This window comes from Pan paniscus, chromosome 19 (genome assembly GCF_029289425.2).
Source record: "Pan paniscus chromosome 19, NHGRI_mPanPan1-v2.0_pri, whole genome shotgun sequence".
NCBI classification, from domain to species: domain Eukaryota; kingdom Metazoa; phylum Chordata; class Mammalia; order Primates; family Hominidae; genus Pan; species Pan paniscus.
The window spans coordinates 14635197-14659749 of NC_073268.2; the positions used below are offsets into that span (position 1 = coordinate 14635197).

Sequence of the window (24553 nt, forward strand, 5' to 3'; positions counted from 1 at the left end):
GGTTTCAGGAAAACCCGATAAAAATTCTTTATTGGGGGAGGGGCTCAAACAAGAAAATAATCAACAAGTGGTGTCCAGAGTAGAGCCAGGGCCTCCTGGGGACAGCAAGACTGCCTGGGGAGCGGGAAGCAGCTCCCCCCTCTCTGGGGGAGGCGTGGCTGGAGGGGAGGCTGGACCACAGGAGGGCAGCGCCCTGGGCAACCCTATGTAGATGAAGCTGCCGGAGAGGATCAAAGAACCAGACAGGAGGAAAGAGGCGGTGAAGTCTCCTGTCTCATCCCTTAGGAAGCCTGAGGAGATGGGTAAGGGCATTTAGAAGCCTCGAACCCCAGGGGCAGAGGATAGTTGTAGGCAGATCTGCGAGCTCAGGTCCTTACCTGACAGGGGAGGGCCCAGGAGCCCCCCGAGGCTCATCAGCATCATCACCAGCCCTGTGGCCTGCACCACACCTCCGACGCCCACCAGCCCGGGGAGTACACCGAAAACCAGCGGGGCGTAACTCCCCGCGCTCAGCCCATGGGCCACAGCCGCGGCCAGCAGTGGACCCCCCCAGCTCTCTTCGCCGCCCACCACAGGCACCAGCCCCACCACCCACAGCCCCAGCCCAGTCAGAGCCCCGAATACGGCCAGCAGCCGCGGGAGGGGCACCCAGCCTTGGTCTGCCAGCCACCCGCAGACCAGCCGGGCGCCCGCATCCCCCATCGCAGCCACGGCCACCACCAGCGCTGCTCCGTATCCCCCCAGGCCCCGGTCTAAAGCGTGGGGAGCCAAGTGCACGTAAGGAACGAAGTACCCGCCCCCAACCAGGGCTGTGCCTAGAGCAAAGATTGAGAAGGCCCGGCGTGTGAAGAGACCGAGGCCGAGGGCAGCTAGGGGACTACGCGGTGGGGCTGGGGGTTCGCCAGGAAGGACCAGGGGTAGCAGCAGGGCTCCACAGGGGGTGAGGTGGAGGGTGATCGCGCCGAGGAGGAGCAGAGCGCCCCGCCAGCCGAAAGTATCGAGGAGAAGCTGCAAGGCGGGCGCCAGGAGCAGCGAGGAGGCCCCGTTGCCGGTGAGCGCCAGCCCCACCGCCAAGACTCGACGGCGGGAGAAGTAACGCGAGAGGGTGCCTAGGGCGGGGGCGAACACCAGGGCCCAACCAAAGCCTGCGAATGAATAGGAGGGGATGGGGGCCGGCACTGGGGACGCCCGCCCCAGCATTCCCAGCCCGGCTCTCCGCACCAGGCCCCCGCCTCCTTCGCTACCCCAGATCCCAACAAGCTCCTGTCACCTCCTTCACCCTGAATGACCGGGGCATCCCACTTCCCTCACCAGCGAGGAGGCCCAGGCCGAGGTAGAGATGCAGCAGACCGCGGGCGAAAGCCGAGAAGACGAAGCCCAGCGAGGCGAGGACGCCCCCAACCATCACCACGGGGCGGGCCCCCCAGCGAGTGCTCAGGGCGCTGCCCACGGGGCCTGAAAGGGGGCGGAGTCAACGGAAGACACGCCCCCGGGCCCCCAAACTCTCTCCAACACTTCTCATTGGCTGTTTGCCTCCCTCGAACTAATGGTTCTTCTCCTTGACCTCAAGATGCACTCTTTTCTAGAGCCGGTTGCCCTTTCTCAGGTTGTCGGGTAATCAGGTGGGTCTCCCATCCCTCCACTCACGGCTCCTCCTCCCCGTTCCTGTCTCCCGCCTCAGGGCCCCCCTCACTGGCTGCCTGCTGCACGGCCAGGGCCAGGGCGCTGATCCACGCAGTGTCCTGGGCGCTTCGGTCAAAGTGCTCGGCAAGGTCAGGGAAGGCAAGGCCCAGCGAGCGCAGCAGCCCGTAGGACAGCCCGTTTATCGCGAAGGCTGCGGCCGCCACCACCCAGCCCCAGCCCCCATCCGGGGGTCCGGCGGGCTGGGGGGTCATCGCCGTCTGCGGGGTGGGGAAACATCTATGAGAGAAGCCTCCACGCCTGTGCTTCCGCTGGGGAGCCGGCATCCCTGAGATCCAGCCTCTGGCTGCTCGCCCGGGGTGGGCCCGTCACTCCGAGCGCGATGGCGCGGGGCAGAGGGAGCCGGAGCCTGGCCTAGGGCTGGAACTCCCGGGTCCGCGCGAGATACGGGGACTGGGACAGCCAGATCCCCAGGCCCGAGGTTCCCCGTCCCACGCACACTCCTTCCCCCTTACCCGACCTCTCCGGGCGGTGCGGGGAGGGGAAGGGCGAGGAAGGGCTGGGCCCGGCTTTCTCTCTGCCTCCCAGGCGGGCGGGGGCCCCGAAGGGGAGCGAGGGCAGCGATGGAGCCCAACTTGGACGGGCTCTCTCGGTAAACAGAGATCACCACAGGGGCCCGAGCCACCTGGGACGCGGGGTGTACGGAGGGCGGGGGCGAGCTGAAACAGCCAATCCGCCAAGCCGCGCGTGAGGCCAGACGCCAGTCCCACGGGGATTGAATTATGTACACACACAACCCCCAGGCCCGGCGGGGGGAGCGGCGAGAAATGAATGCGGAGGGGCCCTGCCCTACTCACGCCCATGCACCTGCCGCCTGCTGCGCGCAGGGGAGACACGTGGATTGCAAACCCCAGCGAGCCCAGGGTCCACCGCCAACGCATGGAAATAGGGATGGTCCCCAAAACCTGAGGGGATGAGTAGTTTTGTTCTCAGGAACGTTGCCGAGGACCAGGTAAATCTCGGATATCAATCAGATCACAGACCTCCACCAAGTGCCAGCTCTGTGCTTAGAATAACAGACCCCCAGGCCGGGCGCGGTGCAAGCCTGTAATCCCAGCACTTTGGGAGGCCGATGTGGGTGAATCACCTGAGGTCAGGAGTTCGAGGCCAGCCTGACCAACATGGCGAAACACCATATCTACTAAAAATACAAAAAAAATTAGCCGGGCATGGTGGCGGGCGCCTGTAGTCCCAGCTACTTGGGAGGCTGAGGCAGGGGAATCGCTTGAACCCGGGAGGCAGAAGTTGCAGTGAGCCAAGATCATGCCACTGCACTCCAGCCTGGGTGACAGAGACTCTGTCTCAAAAATAAATAAATAAACAAAAATAAAATAAATAAAATAAAATAACAGGTCCTCAAGGACAGAGGGATGAAACAGGACTCCTTCAATGTGAAGACCTGCAGTGTACCAGGCACCGTTTACACATGCTATCACTTCATCTTATGATAACCCTATGAAGAAGGTGTCGCTTTTTTTTTTTTTTTAGATGGAGTTTCACTCTGTAGCCCAGGCTGGAGTACAGTGGCGATATCTCGGCTCACTGCAACCTCTGCCTCCTAAGTTCAAGCCATTCTCCTGCCTCAGCCTCCTGAGTAGCTGGGATTACGGGCGCCTGCCACCACTCCCAGCTAATTTTTGTATTTTTTAGTAGAGATGGGGTTTCGCCATGTTGGCCAGGCTGGTCTGGAACTCCTGACCTCAGATGATCCGCCCACCTCGGCCTCCCAAAGTGCTGGGATTACAGGAGTGAGCCACCGCGCCCAGCCGATGTCGTGCCTCTTTTATAGATGCAGTAACTGAAGCTCACAGGGAAAAAATAGTATGAATATTTGAATTTAGGTCTGTCCAACTGTGGACCTACAAGGAGAACAATCCCAGGACTGAAACAAAATCTGGCACAGTTAAGGGAAAGATCCTGGATACAGCTTGATGCAAACTGCCCTGGAAAGGGTGGAACCATTGCAGGGACAGAAAACTTATGAGTCTTAAATAAGGGGTCACTGGGAATAGAAAGGGTTCTTGAGATCAGAATCTCTAAACACTTAGGTTAGAATTTTATTTTTTATTTTTTATGTATGTATGTATGTATGTGTGTATTTATTTATAGAGACAGGGTCTTGTCCAGGCTGAAGTGTAGTACTACCATTATGGCTCACTGCAGCCTCCACCTCCCAGGCTCAAGCAATACTCCACCTCAGCCTCCCGAGTAGCTAGGACTACAGGCTCCACACCACCATGCCTGGCTAAATTTGTTCATTTTTTTTTGCAGAGAGGGTGTCACAGCATGTTGCACAGGCTGGTCTCAAGCTCCTGGACTTAAGCAATCCTTCCACCTCGGACTCCCAAAGTGCTGGGATTACAGTCTACCATGCCTGGCCAGGTTACAATTTTAAAAGCAAAGTAAAAAATCAGGTCATTGAACCCAGGTATTGATTTTTTGAAAAACTTTATAGAAAATGTCCTTTTTTGACAGGTTGACATTCTTTACCTCAGCTGTTTGAATTCAGAGATGTGTTCTTTGGTTTAATTATTAAACAATATGATAGAACATTCAGCAACTTAAGTTTGGAGCATGCATCCATTGAGCCACATGATGGCAGTGTTTCCTAATTATTGGGAAAGAATCTGCACGTAAAGACAAGAAAAACAGCTTCTTAAGGAGCAAAACTGTAAACATAAAAGACACAGCATGACTATAGGCAATGGAGCCATTGCCTATAGACGGGAAAAATTACATTTCTCTATTTGTACAGGCCTTTTACAATAATCAAAGGTAGACCTAGGTTACCGTTCCAAACCATCTCCCCTCTCTCCCTTTCGCCAGCCTCCCATCAGCCACTGTCTTCTCTGCTCTGTGGACATGCCTAGCTTTTTCTCACTCCTTAATTTTTGCATATGTCATGCTCTCTGCTTGAAACGTCCTGTTGTTCATGAAGGTTCTGACAGACACACCTTAGGAAAGTGGCCCCACCGGTTTCCCCAGCCTGGAGTGCTGTTATGAAAGCCACCAGGGAGGCGGAGCCAGCAGGTCCTCAGCCACCGGGGAGGGCAGGGATCCCGCTTCCTGAGAAGGCTGCTGAAGACTCTGCTCCAAGCTAAACGAATCACTGTCTCCCCATGGTGACACAGAAATGCAGGGCAGTCAGAGCGAAGACCGGGCCCTCCGCGTCTGGGAGTTGTGCTAAGTGATGCTGCGCACCTTCGCAGGATGCTTACGAAGCCAGAAGGGCATCCCAGAGCCTGGGACTAGGGCTGTGAAAGAGCACATTCCTCTTCTACCTCAGCCTCCCTATATTCTTAGCAAAACTTGTCATCTTTTGCTCACGGAGGTAAAATAGCACAGAGATTAGGAGAATGGACTCCCAAGCTAGATTTCTTGAGGTTGAATTCCAGCTCTACTGTAGGGTCTATCCCTACGGGGCTTAGCGGGTGTTTTCCCCGTGTGCGGAGATGAGAGATTGTAACAAATAAAGACACAAGACAAAGAGATAGAAGAAAAGACGCTGGGCCCTGGGAACCACTACCATCAAGACGCGGAGACCGGTAGTGGCCCCGAACCACTGGTTGCGCTGATATTTACTGCATACAAGACAAGGGGGCAGGGTAAGGAGGGTGAAATCTTCTAAGTGATTGACAAGGTGCAGCAAGTCACGTGATCACAGGACAGAGGGCCCTTCCCTTTTAGGTAACCGAAGTAGAGAGAGAAGGCAGCATACGTCAGCGTTTTCTTCTATGCACTGATAAGAAAGATCAAAGACTTTAAGACTTTCACTATTTCATCTACCGCTCTGTACTACGAACTTCAAAGAGGAACCAGGAGTACGGGAGGAACATGAAAGTGGACAAGGAGCGTGAGCATTGAAGCACAGCACCACAGGGAGGGGTTTAGGCCTCCGGATGACTGCGGGGAGGCCTGGATAATATCCAGCCTTCCACAAGAAGCTGCTGGAGCAGAGTGTTCCCTGACTCCTCCAAGGAAAGGAGACTCCTTTTCGCGATCTGCTAAGTAACGGGTGTCTTCCCAGGCACTAGCGTTACCGCTTGACCAAGGAGCCCTCAAGCGGCCCTTATGCGAGCGTGACAGAAGGTTCACCTCTTGCCTTCTAGGTCACTTCTCACAATGTCCCTTCAGCACCTGACCCTATACCTGCCGGTTATTCCTAGGTTATATTAGTAATGCAACAAGCAGTAATATTAAAAGCTAATGATTAATAATGTCTATAATAATGATTGATAATTGTCCATGATCATCTCTATATCTAATTTGTATTATGACTATTTTTATTCTATTTTCTTTATTACACTGAAACAGTTTGTGCCTTCAGTCTCTTGCCTCGGCATCTACGTAATCTTTCGCCCACACTCTACCACTTAGTAACTATATGATTATGAGCAAGTGTGACTCAACCTCTCTGTGCCTTGGTTTCCTCATCTCTACAATGGGGGTAATAACAGCAGCTACCTGATGGGTTGTTATAAGAATTAAATGAGTCACTGTGAATACACATATAAGTAAGGAGCTTAGAACAGTGCCAAAGTATACATGTTAGAGCTCATTGCCGCTATTTTCTTTCTTTCTTTTTTTTTTTTTTTTGAGACAGAGTCTTGCTCTATTGCCCAGGCTGGAGTGCAGTGGTACAATCTAGGTTCACCACAACCTCTGCCTCCCAGGTTCAAGTGATTCTCCAGCCTCAGCCTCCCAGGTAGCTGAGATTACAGGTGCCCGCCACCACACTCAGCTAATTTTTTTGTATTTTTAGTAGAGACGGGGTTTCACCATATTTGCCAGGCTGGTTTTGATCTCCTGACCTTAAGTAATCCACCCACCTCAGCCTCCCTTAGTGCTGGGATTACAGGTGTGAGCCACCGCGCTCAGCCTCTATTGCCGCTATTGCTGTGAGTTGAGGAACCTGGCTGGACCCAACAGCACGGCAGCCCTTTCCCACCTGGCTACCTCTGCCAGTGCCTCATCAAGGCACCACATTGCCCTGGTAAGTTCTCAGTAGAGCCACATGGGTTAGAAAATGTGAATGGCTATAAAGAGATTCAATGGAAATTTCTGCTTTTCTTCTTTCTTTTCCCTTAGCATTTTCCAAATTTTGTGTGAAAATGCTGCTCTCCCTGCCCTAACTCTAAAAACAAAAGAGAAGGCCGCGTGCAGTGGCTCACACCTGTAATCCCAACACTTTGGGAGGCCAAGGCAGGTGGATTACCTGAGGTCGGGAGTTCAAGACCAGCCTGACCAACGTGAAGAAACCCGGTCTCTACTAAAAATCCAAAATTAGCCAGGCGTAGTGGCAGGCACCTGTAATCCCAGCTACTCGGGAGGCTGAGGCAGGAGAATTGCTTGAACCTGGGAGGCAGAGGTTGCCGTGAGCCGAGATCGCGCCATTGCACTCCAGCCTGGGCAACAAGACCAAAACTCCATCTCAAAAATAAAAAATAAAAATAAATAAAAAATAATAGAGAAGAAAAAAGTCAAAATAAGTTTTATTCATTCAGTCCTTCATACAAAATATTTATAGACAGCTACCACGTGCCAGGTGCTATGCTTAGGGTTCGGGATACAAACGTGAATAAGATATAGTCTCTCCCCTCCCAGCCCCACAATCAAATCACATAAAGAAAAGAATTCTCAGCACAAGGACGGGGACACATACACCGTAGAGTGGTGCATGGGAAGAACTGACTCATTCCTCTTAGGACTGCTGGGAGGCTTCACAGAAGAGGAGCCCCTTGGGCTGGGTCTTGAAGGATGAGTAGGAGTTTGCCAGATGGATCTGTGGGCAGGGGCGTTCCAGGCAAAGGAAGCAGCTTGTGGAAAATCACAAAGGCATGAACCAGCTTGGCACATTGTTTATTGTTTGGGGCGCTATAAATAGCCGCTGTGTGGAGAACCGAGCATGTGTAGGAAGATAATGTAGGATTAAGCTGCTGGGCAGAGGGTCCCGTCTGAAAGGCCTTGAAGGCCAGGCTAAGGATATTCCTCCAGAGGCTGATACTACTCCAAAATGTCCAATGAAGTAGCACTCACTCATACTCACTAATAATGGAAGCTGAATACAGAGGAGAGACGAGTCATGCCACAATCAGAGGCGCAAGGAGAGTTCGCCTTTTGCATGTGGGAAATTTCTTTGAAATATCTTGTTTTATGTTAAAAATTCATGCAGAATTTTTCATTCTACTTTTTTTTTGAGACCGAGTCTCTCTCTGTTGCCCAGGCTGGAGTGCAGTGGCACAATCTCGGCTCACTGCAAGCTCTGCCTCCCGGGTTCAGGCCATTCTCCTGCCTCAGCCTCCCGAGTAGCTGGGACTACAGGCACCCACCACCACGCCCAGCTAATTTTTTGTATTTTTAGTAGAGACGGGGTTTCACCGTGTTAGCCAGGATGGTCTCGATCTCCTAACCTCGTGATCTGCCCGCCTCGGCCTCCCAAAGTGCTGGGATTACAGGTGTGAGCCACTGTGCCCAGCCCGATTTCTGGAATTCTCACACACAAAGATGCCAAAGGTGAGTGATGAATCACTGAATGAGAGAAACATTGAACAAAGGAGTCATTGAATGAGTGGACTCGGTGCCTGGTGCTCCACAGAATGCAGCAGTGGTACAGGAAAGAGTCGCAGATGGACCAAACCACGAAGGCCTGCCCGTGTGGGGACAGCCCTCAAAGCAGATGCTGAGCTAGATGAAGTCTATAGGGAGGTCGTAAAAGAGTGTCAAGCATGGCACATCATTTGCTTTGGGGACCACAGGATCTGGGAATGCGTGCATGTTTGCAAACTCTAAAACTGCTCTGGGGCTTTTTCATGGGAGCTCCTGCCAGAGGTTCTTGGGGCCTCTGGAGTCTGCAGCCTCAGGGAAGCCCTGAACTAAGCCCCTCTATTTCCCAGCACCCCCACCAAGGGGCTTTCTCTGCAGAAGGTGGACCGGGAGGGAGGTGGGCAGGCAAGAGTGAGTGGCGTTACCCACAGGAAACATTCCTCTATTTGGGGTGCTCAAAAATATGAGGCTCTACACTGCTTGGCTCAGCTGATCTTGGGTTGTTTTTTGAGACGGATTTTCACTCTTGTTGCCCAGGCTGGAATGCAATGGCATGATCTCGGCTCACCACAATCTCAGCCTCCCGGGTTCAAGCGATTCTCCTGCCTCAGCCTCCCAAGTAGCTGGGATTACAGGCATGTGCCACCACGCCTGACTAATTTTGTATTTTTAGTAGAGATGGGGTTTCTCCATGTTGGTCAGGCTGGTCTCGAACTCCCAACCTCCAGTGATCCGCCTGCCTCAGCCTCCCAAATTGCTGGGATTACAGGCATGAGCCACTGCGCCTGGCCTGGGTTTCTAAGACCTAATAGAGCTGCCTCTCACCCCTCACCCCCCAGAATGCCCTCTTCCCTGGATCACCCAGAGACCAGGCCGTGGAAAGTCAGCGTAGATCTAAAGCCCACACCAGGGCCTGGAAAAGTGGGAGAAGCACACGACCTGCAGAGGGGATAAGGACACAAAGGTCAGGATTTGTGGCTCAGGGCCAGGTAGCACGTCGCTGAGATGCTCTGAAATGGGGAGTGGGTCATTGAAGCAGGAGGCCAGGGGCTCCTTGTGTATCGGGAACAAGTCTGCTTGGATGACCATATCAACTGGAAGAAGGGAGATGGAGCCGAGTCTCCTGAGCCTTCCTTGTGTGGGGACTGAGACTGCGGTAGGACTTTGCTGAGTCTGAGGCCGTGGGGAAGCTGGTAATAGGGTTGAGGGGGCACAGATGAGACAGAGCTAAGGCTGGAGCTGGATTGGAGCCAAGGCCTTGGATGGGCTGGGAATTCTACCTCACATTACTCTTCTTCCTTTCTCTTTCTTTCTTTCTTTCTTTTTTTGAGACAGAGTCTCACTCTGTCACCCAGGTTGGAGTTCAGTGGCATGATCTCGGCTCACTGCAACCTCCACCTCCCAGGTTCAAGCAATTCTCCTGCCTCAGCCTCCCAAGTAGCTGGGATTATAAGAGCTCACCACCACGTCCGGCTAATTTTTGTGTTTACATTACTCCTTTCTTATACCCTCTACCAAATCTGTCTCCAGTGCCTTTTCCAATCCAGGCCTCATCCCTTCCCTCTGTCGTCACCACCCCCTTCCCACCCTATTACATGTTGGGGGTCTGGAGGACCTGATTCCTGGGTCTGTCTGGACAGCCCAGAATCCAGGACAGGGGATCAGGCACAGTAGGGGAAAGTGCCCAGCTAAAGGCTCTGCACCTGGTCTGTGTCTAAATCTCCAAACGTGTTTTGTTTTGTTTTGTTTTTTTGAGACGGAGTCTCGCTCTGTTGCCCAGGCTGGAGTGCAATGGTGTGATCTTGGCTCACTGCAACCTCTGCCTCCCGGGTTCAAGTGATTCTCCTTCCTCAGCCTCCCAAGTAGCTGGGATTACAGGTGCCCGCCACCATGCCTGGCTAATTTTTGTATTTTTAGTAGAGATGGGGTTTCACCATGTTGGCCAGGCTGGTCTCAAACTCCTGACCTCAGGTGGTCCGCCCACCTCAGCCTCCCAAAGTGTTAGGATTACAGGCGTGAGCCACCATGCCCAGCCTAAATGTGTCTTACCTGGCATATTCTATTAACAGTCTGGGACTTTGGCCAACATCTATATCAAAGTTGTGAGTCGTAAGCCATGGGCACTAACTCTGACTTATTTAAGGAAAGAAATGATTTATTACAGGATACTGCGTAGTTCACAAAATCACCAAGAAACCTACAGAGCCAAGATTGGCAGGAGCAGAGGCCACAAGCCTATAATGGGTTGCTAAAGCCGCTGTTATCACCACAGGACACTAGATGTCGCTGCTGGCAGCCCTCTGTGACCACTGGGCCTGGAAACAGCTGCTGCTCCTCAGACGTGTTCTCTGCTTCTGGGCCCTCAAATCCAAGTCCAGTGATCCTGACCACCGGAACCTAGGCCACGTGCTTTCATCCTAGCTGGAAGGGGTGGCAGGAAGAGTGAGAACCTAGTGCTTTCAGTGTCTATAGACAGATGGGTTCTGCCTCCCTTCAAAAATAATAAGGTGGGCCTGGGCACGCGGTGGCTCACGCCTGTAATCCCAGCACTTTGGGAGGCCGAGGCAGGTGGATCACCTGAGGTCAGGAGTTTGAGACCAGCCTGGCCAACATCGCAAAACCCCACCTCTACTAAAAGTACAAAAATTATCCGAATGTGGTGGCACGCATCTGTAATCCCAGCTACTTGGGAGGCTGAGGTGGGAGAATCGCTTGAACCAGGGAGGCAGAGGTTGCAGTGAGCTGAGATCGCGCCACTGCATTCCAGCCTGGATGATGGGGTGAGACTCCATCTCAAAAAAAAAACTAATAATAATAAGGTGGAAATTTTCTTAAAGGCTTCAGATGCAAGAAGGCCAAAAATATCCTAAAACTGTGTAAGCCCCACTAAAATGGATTATTAGAGTAGGAATGAGATTCCAATTGGACCTGGTGATTTTTTTTTTTTTTTTTTTTTTTTTTTTTTTTGAGATGGAGTCTCCTCTGTTGCCCAGGCTGGAGTGCAGTGGCACGATCTCGGCTTACCACAACCTCCACCTCCCGGGTTCCAGCGATTCTCCTGCCTCAGCCTCCTGAGTAGCTGCGACTACAGGCACCCGCCACCACGCCCGGCTAATTTTTGTATTTTTAGTAGAGACGGAGTTTCACCATATTGGCCAGGCTGGTCTCGAACTCCTGACCTCGTGATCCACCCACCTCGGCCTCCCAAAGTGCTGGGATTACAGGCATGAGCCACTGTGCCCTGCCAGACCTGGTGAGTTATTAAAAGCACAGTCCCTGAGTTCCGACTCCCACCATTTCCAGGCATCTATAAAAAGGGGGCAATGCTTCAAAGGACTGTTGGTGACACTTCAGTGAAGTAAAGCTTGGGAAGGACCCAGCACAACTCCAGGCACAGGGCAGGCGTCCTACAAATGTAGGTTCCCATCCATTTCATTCCATCCCATTTTCTAGCCACCGGTAGCCACCCTTTCATCTCTATGCCAGTCCAATTCTACTCCAAGTCACTATGCCCCTCCTGTCTGGATTTGTGAGGGGCAGTCAGACCAGAAGGGGCCAGAAGGTGATATTTGTCATCTCCCTGCTGCTATACCAACCTCTCAGCTACCTGAGTTTTTTGGGCCCCTTTGTCTGCCTTCCCAGCCCCAGCCTGAGACCTGGCCATCTGACTTGAAGGATGCAGGCTCTTAGTGGACATGGTAACAACACCCACATCAGCCCTTAGGGCTGCAGCAGCCCTGCCTGGCCAGAGTCTCTACCTCCCCAAGGAATATCAACCAGGACCAGAAGCCAAGGCAGGAGGGGACAGGACGTCAGATAACAGGTTTTCTGCAGGGATGTAAATTACACATCTTGGAGGATCTAACATATGCAAGGCAGAGTTTTGGGGGCCCAGTAAGCAAATGGTGCCTGTTTTCTTGCCCCAAGGCAGAAATGCCTTTGTGAACACTGGGAGGAGTCGCGTGGGGGCTAAGCCCTGAGAAAGTCCCAAAGTCATAGAAGGGCCCAGACGCTGAAGAGGCTGCAACTGGCTGCAGTGGATGCCACACAAGCCTCTTCCTGTCCTTGTGCAGGTGGATCTTGTCCCTCCCAGTGCGTTCCTTTCTGTACCTCTTGTTGGCCATGAATCTCCTTTGCCCCTGCCCACATCTCCATGCCATTTCCTCTGCAAAGCCTTCTCCTGCCTCTCCCCTACTGTCAAAACATTTTAAATGCTGGGCAGCATCTCTCCTTTAGGGTTCCTTCCCTCTATCCCATTCAAAGAGCCATACCCAGCTTTAGCTACCTCCATCTCAAGCTTTCATCCTATCTTTCTCTCCTCCGTTCACAATCAGGAGTCCCTTGCAATGAGACCGATTCTGGTTTAAAATGCGTTTGTGAGGGACGGGTGTCATGGTCTCACCTGGAGGGAAGTCACACCTGCACAGGCCTACAGAGAGGTGAGGCGGGGCCTCGGGCATCTCATCAACTGGGTGCGTAGAAAGAGCACTCTGATTTTTTTTTTTTTTTAGATGGAGTCTCTTTCTGTCACCCAGGCTGGAGTGCAGTGGCGCAATCTCTGCTCACTGCAACCTCCGCCTCCCAGGTTCAAGCAATTCTCCTGCCTCAGCCTCCCGAGTAGCTGGGATTACAGGCACATGCCGCCATGCCCGGCTAATTTTTTGTATTTTAGTAGAGACAGGGATTCACCGTGTTGCCCAGGCTGGTCGTGAACTCCCAAGCTCAGGTAATCCACCTGCCTCGGCCTCCCAAAGTGCTGGGATTACAGGCTTAAGTCACCATGCCCGGCCGAGCACCCTGATTTATGGGTAATCAGCTTCCCCTTCCCTGGGCCCAGGGATCTGGGAGATAGGAAGTCGATGCCACCGCCCCAAGAGCTGATGTTTCAGGACTGTGGCCAGTGAGTGCTGAACACAGTGAGCAGCAGAGTGGGCTGACACCTGAGCTCCAGGACTCATAAAGCCCCCGCTGTTCTTGCATGGCATGTGGTTTCTGGGTTTATTTCCCTGTTGTCCTTGAGGAGAGTATATTTATTCCCTAAGTATGCAGGGCTTAGGGCTAAAAGCATTCCCCGTGCTTACAGAAATGCTAGGGATATGAAAAAGTGTACCGATTTCCAAATACAAAAGGCAAACTTAAAAATCTAAAGTAATGAATATTAAAGCGTTTTTAAAAATGTCTACAAAACATAATATTAGTCCATTTCTTTGTTAAATTTCATGTTCCTAAATTTTCATTACATTGGAAAACAATTTGAAGCTTTTTTTCACTTTGCAGGATTTCCTAAATGTTTATCGTGATTGCTGAGAAATCAGAGCCAATCATAGATTCACTGAGTTTCTTATAGACAAATAATCCTTTAAAAGAATAAACGTTCTTTTAAGATTTTAAACGGCAAAAAATCTTAGAAATCTTTTAAATTTTTGGGCCGGGCACGGTGGCTCACGCTTGTAATCCCAGCACTTTGGGAGGCCGAGGTGGGCGGATCACGAGGTCAGGAGATCGAGACCATCCTGGCTAACAGGGTGAAACCCCATCTCCACTAAAAATACAAAAAAATTAGCCGGGCGTGGTGGCGGGCGCCTGTAGTCCCAGCTACTCGGGAGGATGAGGCAGGAGAACGGAGTGAACCCGGGAGGCGGAGCTTGCAGTGAGCAGGGATCGCACCACTGCACTCCAGCCTGGGCGACAGAACAAGACTCCGTCTCAAAAAAAAAAAAAAAAAGAAATCTTTTAAATTTTTAATTGTAAAAATATATTTAGTGTGGAATGTGAGTGTATTTTAGTATATGATATTAAGAGGCAACATAACATGGTGGGACAAACACGAACCCTGGAACCAGATTGCCTGGGTTCAAGACCTGGCTTTGGTACTTACTGGCTATATAACCTAGAGCAAGTTATTCAACCTCTCTTTGCAATAGTTCCCTCATCCCCAAAGCAAATTATAATAGTTCCTACTTTTGAGAAAAAAAAAAAGATGGTAATTGCTATGATCTTAATGTTTGTGCCTCTCCCCGTCAAATTCATATGTTGAAATCTAATCCCAGGCCGGGTCCGGTGGCTCACGCCTGTAATCCCAACAATTTGGGAGGCCGAGGTGGGCGGATCACCTGAGATCAGGAGTTCAAGATCAGCCTGACCCACATGGAGATACTCTGTCTCTACTAAAAATACAAAAAAATTAGCCGGGCGTGGTGGCACATGCCTGTAATCCCAGCTACTCGGGAAGCTGAGGCAGGAGAATTGCTTGAACCTGGGAGGCGGAGGTTGTGGTGAGCCGAGATCATGCCATTGCACTCCAACCTGGGCAACAAGAGCGAAACTCCATCTCAAAAAAAAAAAATCTAGTCTCCAATGCGAAGTATTAAGAGGTGGGTCCTTTAGGAGGTGACTGAGGCCTTCATGAGGATGAAGACCTTGTGAATGAGATTGAGTGCCCTTATGAAAGAGGCCTGAGGCAGCCTGTCCACTCCTTCTGCCCTGTGAGGACACAGCTAGAAGGTGCCATCTATGAGAGCAAGCCCTTACCAAACACCAAATCTTCTGGCTTCCCAGCTTCCAGAAATGTGAGCAATAAATTTCTGTGGTTTTTGTTTGTTTTTCAGAGATGCGTCTCACTTTGTTGCCCAGACTGCTCCTGGCCTCAAGCAGTTCTCTCACCGCAGCCTCCAGAGCTGCTGGGATTACAAGCATAAGCCACCACACCTGGCTCAAATTTCTGTTGCTTATAAATTAATAGTTTAAGGTATCTTGTTATAGCAGCCCGAATGAGTTAAGACAATAATGATAGTACCTTGTTACTATTAGCACAACTTCTTAGGAATGTTGAAAGGATTAAAGGAGTTAATATTTGTACAGTTTTTGGAACAATTCCTAGCAAGAAGTAAGGGCTATTTAAGGGTATGTTTTTTTGTTTTTTGTTTTTTGTTTTTGAGACAGGGTCTCACTCTGTCACCCAGGCTGGAGTGCAGTGGTGCCATCTTGCCTCACTGCAACCTCTGCCTCCCAGATTCAAGCAATTCTCCTGCCTCAGCCTCCCAAGTAGCTGGGATTACAGGTGCCTGCCACTACCGCCCAGCTAATTTTTGTGTTTTTCATACAGACGGCGTTTCATCATCTTGGCCAGGCTGGTCTCAAACTCCTGACCTTGTGATCCACCAGCCTCGGTCTCCCAAAGTGCTGGCAAACTCCTGACCTCGTGAGCCACTACACCCGGCCACTTTTACATTTTTTTATACAGATGGGGGTCTCACTTTTTTTCCCAGGCTGGTGTCAAACTTCTGGCCTCAAGCAATCCTCTCACCTCGGCCTCCCAAGGTGCTGGGATTACAGGTGTGAGCCGCTATGCCTGTTGGAGCGTCTTTTATAAGGTCATAATCCCATTCATGAGTCCCCCATTCTCATGACCTCGTCGCCTCCCAAAGGCTCCACCTCCAAATACCATCACATTAGGCTTTAGGAGTTAACATATACATTTGGGGGACAGGGAAACACAGACACATTCAGTCTTTGGCATCCCATATATCAATAAAACTAGAGCTAGGAATGCTCCAAAATTAGCTTATCAGTGTCTCAACAACATCATCAAAGACTAAGGTTCTTCCCACATTTTCAGTCTATCCCCTCAGTGTTTTAGCTTTTTCCTCTTAAGGTTGCAATGTGGTTACTGAAGTTTCAGATATGGCATCTAGGCATAACAAAGTGCAGAGGAAAATGAGCACGTCTCTTCCAGTGTGTGCCCCTTAGCAGCAAGGATCTTTTATCCTACAGCCCCCAGCAGACAGCCCCTCGGCCATTGACAGAATTATGCCGTATGTCTATGATTAAACCAGCCACTGACAAGGGGGATGGTTCCACCATGATTGACTTACTTTCATCAGGTCCTGCCTCTAGGACTAGGCTGGAGTCAGCCTCACCTGAAGGTTGTACTGTACCTACATTGCTGTTGTAGAATAACATAAATTCCTAAACACCAGTTGGGGTCAGTTAAGAGAGGACAAAGCTAGAGTCAATGTTGCATAGAAAACCAAGAGTGGTTTGTTTTGTTTTTGTTTGTTTTAGACGGAGTCTCGCTCTTGTTGCTCAGGCTGGAGTGCAATGGTGCGATCTCTGCTCACTGCAACCTCCGCCTCCCGAGTTCAACCAATCCTCCTGCCTCAGCCTCCCGAGTAGCTGGGATTACAGGCACCCGCCACCACGCCCAACCCATTTTTTGTATTTTTAGTAGAGACAGGGTTTCACAATGGCCAGGCTTGTTGCGAACTCCTGACCTCAGGTGATCCACCCTCCTCGGCCTCCCAAAGTGCTGGGATTACAGGCGTGAGCCACCGTGCCCGGCCCAAGAGTGTTGACTAAACCATCTAGAACTCCCTGTTGGTGCCTGAAGGGGACTATTCTTGGGAATCTGGTGAGGTTTTTTTGTTTATTATTAGTAATGTGATTTGTTCTGATTTTTACCAGCAATTCCTCCCTCCCCCACTAAACGTACACTGCCCAAGGGGCAAGAAGAAACACCTACACTGTGTGTGAAGAACCTGGCATTCTGTCATATCTGGCATGGGCATCAATGGTCCATAGGCATCAATGTAGCAGCAATGAATGAATGTGTATCTCTCTTCCCCAGCCTAGATGACTACAGCTCTATTCTAACTGGTCTTCCTGCACAATGTGGATCCCACAGTGTTGATAGAACCAGCTTCTAGGTTCAGGAAGGAAACCGGGCTGATTCTCAGGCAGGAGGAGGCAGAGTACGTATGACTCAATCCCTCTTTGCCTTTAATGAAAGTGACGGAGAAGATTTTTCGCTTAAGAAGGAGGATACCCTGAGAATTTATAAAAGCCTGAAGAGCAGTCGTGGAACACAGAGGACAGCAAAGGCAAGAGAGGGGTGATTCCAGTTCCTTACGTCGAGAAGTAGAGACCTGCCTCTACCTCAGTATTGGCTCTGATTGGATGTTGTGAACTGGTAAAGATCTCTGGATTAATGTGAGTGGTCAGAGGGCAGGGGAGCATAATGGCAAATGAGGTCACTTCCTATTCACTCATGTCCCTCTGATAGAGGGACAGAACCCAATGAGGACTGTAGCTCAACAGTTTTGCTGATGTATGGGAACAATTGCTTTCAGTTTTTTGCAACTGCCATCTAAACAGTTTTTCTACAGACGTCCAAGGCAGTCTCATCTCATTCTGTTCCTTGTGAGCTTCCGGAACAGAATTACTCCATTCCTAGTCTCAGTTCATCATGGTCAAGGTATAAAACTGGAGAGCTGGCCAGGCATGGTGGCTCACACCTGTAATCCCAGCACTTTGGGAGGCCGAGGTGGGCAGATCATGAGGTCAGGAGATCAAGACCATCCTGGCTAACACGGTGAAACTCCGTCTCTACTAAAAATACAAAAAGTAGCCAGGCATGGTGGCGGGCACCTGTAGTCCCAGCTACTCGGGAGGCTGAGGCAGGAGAATGGCCTGAACCCGGGAGGCAGAGCTTGCAGTGAGCCGAGACCGTGCCACTGCACTCCAGCCTGGGGGAGAGAGCAAGATGCCGTCTCCAAAAAAAAACAAAACAAAACACTGTAGAGTTTATGTGTTAACTTCTTTATTTTATTTTATTTTATTTTTGAGGTGGAGTTTTGCTCTTGTCACCCAGGCTGGAATGCAGTGGCACAATCTTGGCTCACTACAACCTCTGCCTCCCACATTCAAGCGATTCTCCGGCCTTAGCCTCCAGAGTAGTTGGGATTACAGGTGCCTGCCACCATGCCGGGCTAATTTTTTTTTGTACTTATAAGTAGAGACGGAGTTCCACCATGTTGGCCAGGCTGGTCTCGAACTCTTGACCTCAGGTGATGCACCCGCCTCAGCCTCTCAAAGTGCTGGGATTACAGATGTGAGCCACCGCGCCCGGCCATGTGCGTTAACTTCTGAATGGGCTGATTTTAGGTGGTAGTAGCTATGCCTGAGTGTATAGAAGGTATAGATATCTTGCTCTGTCATTCTTAGATGGTGCAAATCAACCTGTGGAAAACTGATAGAAGCAGTGCCAACTGCTCATTCTGATTTATTTAATGGTTTTCTTTTCTCATTCTGAAACCATTCTATCAAATGGCAGTAGACTGTTCCTGTAGACCCCCATGAAGTAATCATGTACCACACGAATAATACACAATGAGATTGCTTTTTCACTTATAAAACATGACCAGTTATGACTCATTCTGACATTTCAAAGCCTAAGAATCCCAGGGGCACTACTAGAAGCATTTGTCTACCTTTCTAGCATGATTCATACATTTGCTTCAGATTGTGTTAACCCTTGCCATTCTTTTTTTCCCAAACCTGGAAGTAGGCTAACTGTAAGATAAGTGTATCTTCTCATTCCAGATGAGAGGCAGGATGTGCAGGTCACTTTACTCAGTGCCTGGCATTCAGCCAGTGGTGGACCCACTATGTGGACAGCTAAACTCCCAGCTTTCTGCCTTCCACCAAGGGTCACACCGCATTCACCTTGCTACAGCCGCTAAACAGACTTGACTCAGCTTTCCCTTCAGAGTCATGAGACAGCTGCCACTGTTCCAAATCTCCTGCCCTCACAAAGAAACACCCACGACAGGAAGGTAACAAGCACAGCTCCTCTTTTACAGCCTTTTTTTTTTTTTTTTTTTTTTTTTTTTGAGAAGGAGTCTCGCTCTGTCACACAGGCTGGAGTGCAATGGCATGAACTCAGCTCACTGGCAAACTCCACCTCCTGGGTTCAAGTGATTCTCCTGCCTCAGCCTCCGGAGTAGCCGAGATTACAGGTGCCTGCTAATTTTTGTATTTTCAGTACAAAAATTAATTAGCCCGCTAACCTACGACTGGCTAATTTTTGTATTTTAGTAGAGACGGGGTTTCACCATGTTAGCCAGGCGGTCTTGAACTCCTGACCTCAAGCGATCCACCTGCCTCGGCCTCCCAAAGTGCTGGGATTACAGGTGTGAGTCACCACACCTGGCCATGCTTTCTTACCTTGTGTGTCTGTGTCTCTTCTTGTAAGGACAGCAGCCATATTGGATTAAGGGCATACCCCACTCCAACATGATCTCATCTTAATTTACTACATCTGCAACGACCCTATTTCCTATGTCCAAGTAAGACCAACTTCTGAGATACCGGGGGTTAGAACTTCAACCTGTCTTTTGTGTGAGACGCCTTTGTATAATGAATCGTCTCTGCATTACCTAAATCCAAAGATTTTCTGTAGTTTATGACCCAAAATTCCTTTTTTTTTTTTTTTTTTTTTTGAGACAGAGTCTCGCTCTGTTGCCCAGGCTGGAGTGCAGTGGTGCGATCTCGGCTCACTGCCACCTCCACCTCCAGGTTCAAGTGATTCTCCTGCCTCAGCCTCCTGAGTAGCTGGGATTACAGGTGCACACCACCACGCTCAGCTAATTTTTGTATTTTTAGTAGAGACGGGGTTTCACTGTGTTGGCCAGGCTGGTCTCCAACTCCTGACCTCAAGTGATCCGCCCGCCTCGGCCTCCCAAAGTGCTGGGATTACAGGCGTGAGCCATGCACCTGGCTCCAAAAGTCCTTCTGATATAGAACTCTACTATTATAGGAGTTCAAACCAGTCCAGCCGAACAAGCACCACACATGTCTTCCACAGTCTCATCCCCTCCTTACCTAAAACTCCTTATCTCTAGGAGCAACCTAGAAAATTTATATGATCACCAAAGAGCAGTTTTATCTCCTTCTAACCAAAGTCCTTTTTCAGAAGAGGGTCTTGTATAACTTTGAATAACAAAGGGTGTGTTTGCACAATTCAAGAGCCAGCATGAGAAGTTTCCTAAAATTGAAGAACAGTCTTCTTTCAAAATGCATTCTTGCCACCTGCCTGGACAACATAGCAAGACCCCATCTCTACAAAAAATTTTTTTAATTAGCTGGGCATGCTGGTAGACACTTGTGACCCTTGCTACTTGGGAGGCTGAGGCAGGAGGATCCCTTGAACCCAGGAGTTGAAGGCCGCAGTGAGCTGCGACAGTGCCGCTGCACTCCAGCCTCGGTGACAGAGTGAGAGCCTGTCTCAACGGGAAAAAAAAAAGTGTTCTTGCCAGACAGAGGAACATTCAGGGTGGTGGTAGTTGTTTTAATATGTGAAAATGTAGCTTTTAAACATCACTATTTTGGCCAGGCATGGTAGTTCACACCTATAATCCCAGCACTTTGGGAGGCCGAGGCGGGCGGATCACTTGCAGTCAGGAGTTGGAGACCAGCCTGGCCAACATGGTGAAACCCTGTCTCTACTAAAAATACAAAAATTAGCCAGGCGTGATGGTGGACGCCTATAATCTCGGCTACTCCGGAGGCTGAGGCAGGAGAATCACTTGGACCCAGGAGGCGGCGGTTGCAGTGAGCTGAGATCATGCCACTGCACGCCACAGCCTGGGCGACAGAGCCACACTCCATCTCAAAAAAATAAAATATACTCGGGAGGCTAAAGCAGGAGAATCGCTTGAACCCGGGAGGCAGAGGTTGGGGTGAACCGAGATCGTGCCATTGCACTCCAGCCTGGGCAACAAGAGCAAAACTCCGTCTCAAAAAATATAAAAATAAAAATAAAATAACACTGTTTTGTTGCATCAGCTGTGCCCGATCAGCTGAGCTTCTTCCCAGTCCCTGCCCCACTTTGAGTACGCTTAATGTATGGAGCCTGTCACCAATTGAATGCCCTAATTTAACCTAATCCCACTCCAAGCATTCCAGCTTCTCAGAGCTGTGACAACCTCCCCTTTCTGCCCCTCCCTGGTGCCTGCAACCTGCCCCACATCATCCTCTCCCAATCAGGCTGAATTGTTTGATTTTGTTTTCACTGTGGGGGTGACCATTATAGCATGATCTTATTCATTTATTTGATGGCTTTTAATTTAAATCATACAATTTATGCAGGTAGAAAAATCCAAGCAGTGCAGAGAGACATTAAATGAAAGGCCTACAGTAGATAATATTTGGAGCAGCCAATGAAGTCTCTTTGTCACCATCATCAAACCCCTGTGTAAACATTATCCTGCCCCACCACTCAGGCCTCAGTGACAGCTCTCCTTAGTCACAGCCCTAAATTGGGGGTGGGTATGAACAATAGACAATATAAGTCAGCTGCATTTCTGAATGGATTTTCAAACCTCTAACAAAAGCGAACTTCTGAAAGCCAAAAGGTGATTCTAGATGGCAAGAGTCAGGCCACAGAGGAGAGAAAAGATTTTTTGAATTTCAAAGGTTTGACTTTCAACACCAACAGCCAACGTTTCCAGGATGCAGATCATAGAGGTGACTGCCTAAAGCTGAGTCCAGAAATAAGAAATAAGACAATAATCCAATGCTAGCCTCACTGCATTGCAGAATGAGATACAGTTCCACTGGGGAAAGAGACAGGAGGATCAGAAAGTGAGTCATCGGTGTGGTTCATTGTAAAAGGGATCAGAGCTCTGTCCACCGATAGGGTCGAACTTCTGGGAACAAGGATGATTGAATGTGCATGGGGTTGGGGTTGAACAGAGCAGAAAGGGTTGTGCTTTGCTTCTCAGGTGAAGGGCAGGCAAAAGACATCAGGGAGACGCCCTTGCAGCAGCAGGCACCAGTGACAGAAGGCAGGGATGACAGCTGGTGTGTGGGCAAAGGGAGCCGAAGAAAAACTCTGAATCTCCCATCACCCCAAAGAGCAGCAAGAGAGTTATCTAAAGATTCCTGCACCCTCAGAGGTTTGTGTAAGAGGTAAGGTTGAGCCAGCAGACACAGAGGCATGGTACATGCGGCAGGGGGGATGCAGGGTGACCTGTGTGACCAGGAGCCTGCAGAACAGAAAGAAGTGTGGACAGCTCAGGGGAGGAAGAGAGAGAAGGAGAAGCAGACACCTGCAAGGAGAAGGCCCCACTCCAAAGAGATACATCATCCCCAACAAAAACAGGGAGAAGAGGGAAAGGAGAGAATCCAGAATTGACCGAGGCCAAAAAGGACAGAAAATCTAGCAGTGACTGGTGATTCAGAGTCGGCCAGGTGGTTTTCTGCTGTTAGCGATAATGTGTGCACCAGAGCACTGCCAGGGTCTGGCAGAGAGAACTAAGTAAAATTCCCGTGTGAGCCCTGGGGTTGTGGAATACCATGTCTGCTCCTTGGCAACCTCCTTCCCTCCACCCACCTCCCAGCACCAGGAGCTGAGATTACATCAGTGGAAGGGCAGCTGTGGTTCCCCCTCCTGGGGCTCTGTCCATGAGGTAGGGCAGACATCTGGACTAGCGATGGCCGGGGGATGGGAGCACAGAGGAAGAAGCCCAGAGTTACAGAGGGACTTAGAACAACAGGAAGTTCCTTTTTCTACAGGGAATGGGGCAGCCTACCCTGAAAGAAGTCATTTTGTTCTGTTTTGTTTGAGACAGCGTCTCACTCTGTCATCCAGGCTGGAGTGCAGTGGTGTGATCTCAGCTCACCGCAATCTCCGCCTCCCGGATTCAAGCGATTCTTCTGCCTCAGCCTCCCGAGCAGTTGGGACTACAGGCATGTGCCACCACGCTTGGCTAATTTTTGTATTTTTAGTAGAGACAGGGTCTCACCATGTTGGCCAGGCTGGTCTCAAACTCCTGACCTCGTGATCCACCTGCCTCGACCTCCCAAAGTGCTGGGATTACAGGCATGAGCCACCGCGCCTGGCCGAATTTGACTTTTCTAGATTCCACATATAAGTAAGATCATGGCTCATTTGAAGGATGAGTAGATTCTAAACCAGGGGAAGATGGGGACTACCAAGATGATCGTGAAGGTCAGTGGAGCAGCATCCGGGTCAGGGACAGAGGAGTGAACTCGGACTGTGAAGGCAAAGCTGAGCAGAGAGTGCCAGCCACAGGAGGATGGTGCAGTCGCCTGAAATGTGTCCCATCATCTGAGCCGTCCCTCATTCCCAAGCTCCCACATATTCACAGAGGCCCATCCTGACATATATGCTGCCTTTGAAGGTCTGGACAAATACCTGAGACACACATGGGTGGTGTTGACTTCTCTCCACCCCAGATGTAGGTGCTCCTAGGCTGGGGACCTCATCAGCTCTTCCTGGAGTGGACGGCAACCAGGTGGGGGTTCTCCAGCTGGTGGAGCGTTCTCAGCCTCGGGCCAAAATGCCTAAAAGCGGGATGGCCGGTGGCAGCTGTCTTTGGGCTCTAACCAGCTCCCAGGGCAGAAGGTTCCCATGGAGCCTGATGGATAGAGGCCAGGTTCCCGTGCGGGAGGGCAACATGGCAGGATGAAGGCTGGGCATGGAGCCCTCCTCACTGAGGCTCTCAAGGGCAGCCATGTTACAGATCAGGTCATTGCAGGTCAGTCACCAGCTGCAGGACTTGGGGGAACATGGTCATCTATCCTGGGGACATACACAGATGGGCAGTGGGGGACAGCAAAGGTCCCAGGAGGTCAGACACCCCTAATCCCTTCAACAGTGCCTTGGCCTGGCCCTAGCAGCTCTCAAACTCTCCACACACAACATTGCAAGGTGGTCTCGAACCTGCTGAGTTCCTGCTCCTGCTTCTCCAGCTTGTTCTCCACACTGTACCATGTAGTGTCACTCACACTGCAGGCTGGAGGGGTTCAGTGGCTCAGCACTCACAAGGCTGCTCCCACCTATGCCTTTGTCCTGAGAGCCCACCAGACACTTCCACCCACGCTCCTTGGGGGTCTCTCACCTGCTTGCAGTTCCCGTTCATGTTTCTGTACCTTGATTTCCAGAGCAGTCACCATTTTTCGCAAGCTTCCACCTGGAAGATAAGGAAACTCAGTCCCCACGAGTCAGTTCCCCCCACTCCCCACCCAGCCTCACTCCAAGCCAGGCTCACCCTGGGAATTCAGTGCCAGAACCTCACCCACGTTGCTTGACATGAAAGGGCTGAAAAATTTTCAGGGACTGCAGGTCCATCTGATGTGGAGAAACTGATCAGGTGGGGAATGTGTTTGGGGTGTTCAGAGCTGAGATTCATCAGGTGGCCTCTGTGCCAGCACTGAGCAGGGCACTCACACACAGTGTCTCCTTCAGTCCTCACAGTCACCCAGCAGGGCAGGCACTATCGTAGTCCTGATGTTATAAAGGATGAAACTAAGGCTCAGAGAGGTAACGTGATCTGTCCGTGTTGTACAACTAGTAAGAAAGAGCCAGGATTCAAGGTTCTGGTGTGTTTGACTACAAAACACCTAGTGCCTCCTCATGGATCCATCACCATCATCATCACAGCCCAACACTGCCCTCATGTCTCTCCCACTGTTGCCACACAGCTGGCCCAAAGCTGCCCTCATC

The 24553-nt window shown here is 50.6% G+C and overlaps 1 protein-coding gene and 1 long non-coding RNA gene across 3 annotated transcripts; one reads left to right on the forward strand and one right to left on the reverse strand.

Annotated features, from left to right (window-relative positions):
• Positions 1-13: 13 nt before the first annotated feature.
• On the reverse strand, positions 14-3980 carry SLC16A11 (solute carrier family 16 member 11). Of its 2 annotated transcripts, none has more exons than XM_003810123.5 (5): positions 2157-3980; positions 1694-1901; positions 1312-1455; positions 378-1145; positions 14-290 (listed from the first exon to the last, which is right to left on the reverse strand). In XM_003810123.5, exons 1-5 carry the CDS (start codon positions 2580-2582, stop codon positions 61-63), a joined length of 1776 nt encoding a protein of 591 aa, XP_003810171.4. In that variant the 5' UTR covers positions 2583-3980; the 3' UTR covers positions 14-60. The 2 variants fall into 2 exon arrangements, with proteins under 2 accessions (XP_003810171.4, XP_034797292.3); XM_034941401.3 differs by having other exon boundaries at positions 2162-2270.
• LOC117976424 (uncharacterized) lies at positions 921-4111 on the forward strand. Its single transcript, XR_004667115.3, has 3 exons — positions 921-1051; positions 1315-1622; positions 3973-4111. It is a non-coding gene; the product is annotated as an uncharacterized LOC117976424 (long non-coding RNA).
• The last annotated feature ends 20442 nt before the right edge of the window (positions 4112-24553 follow it).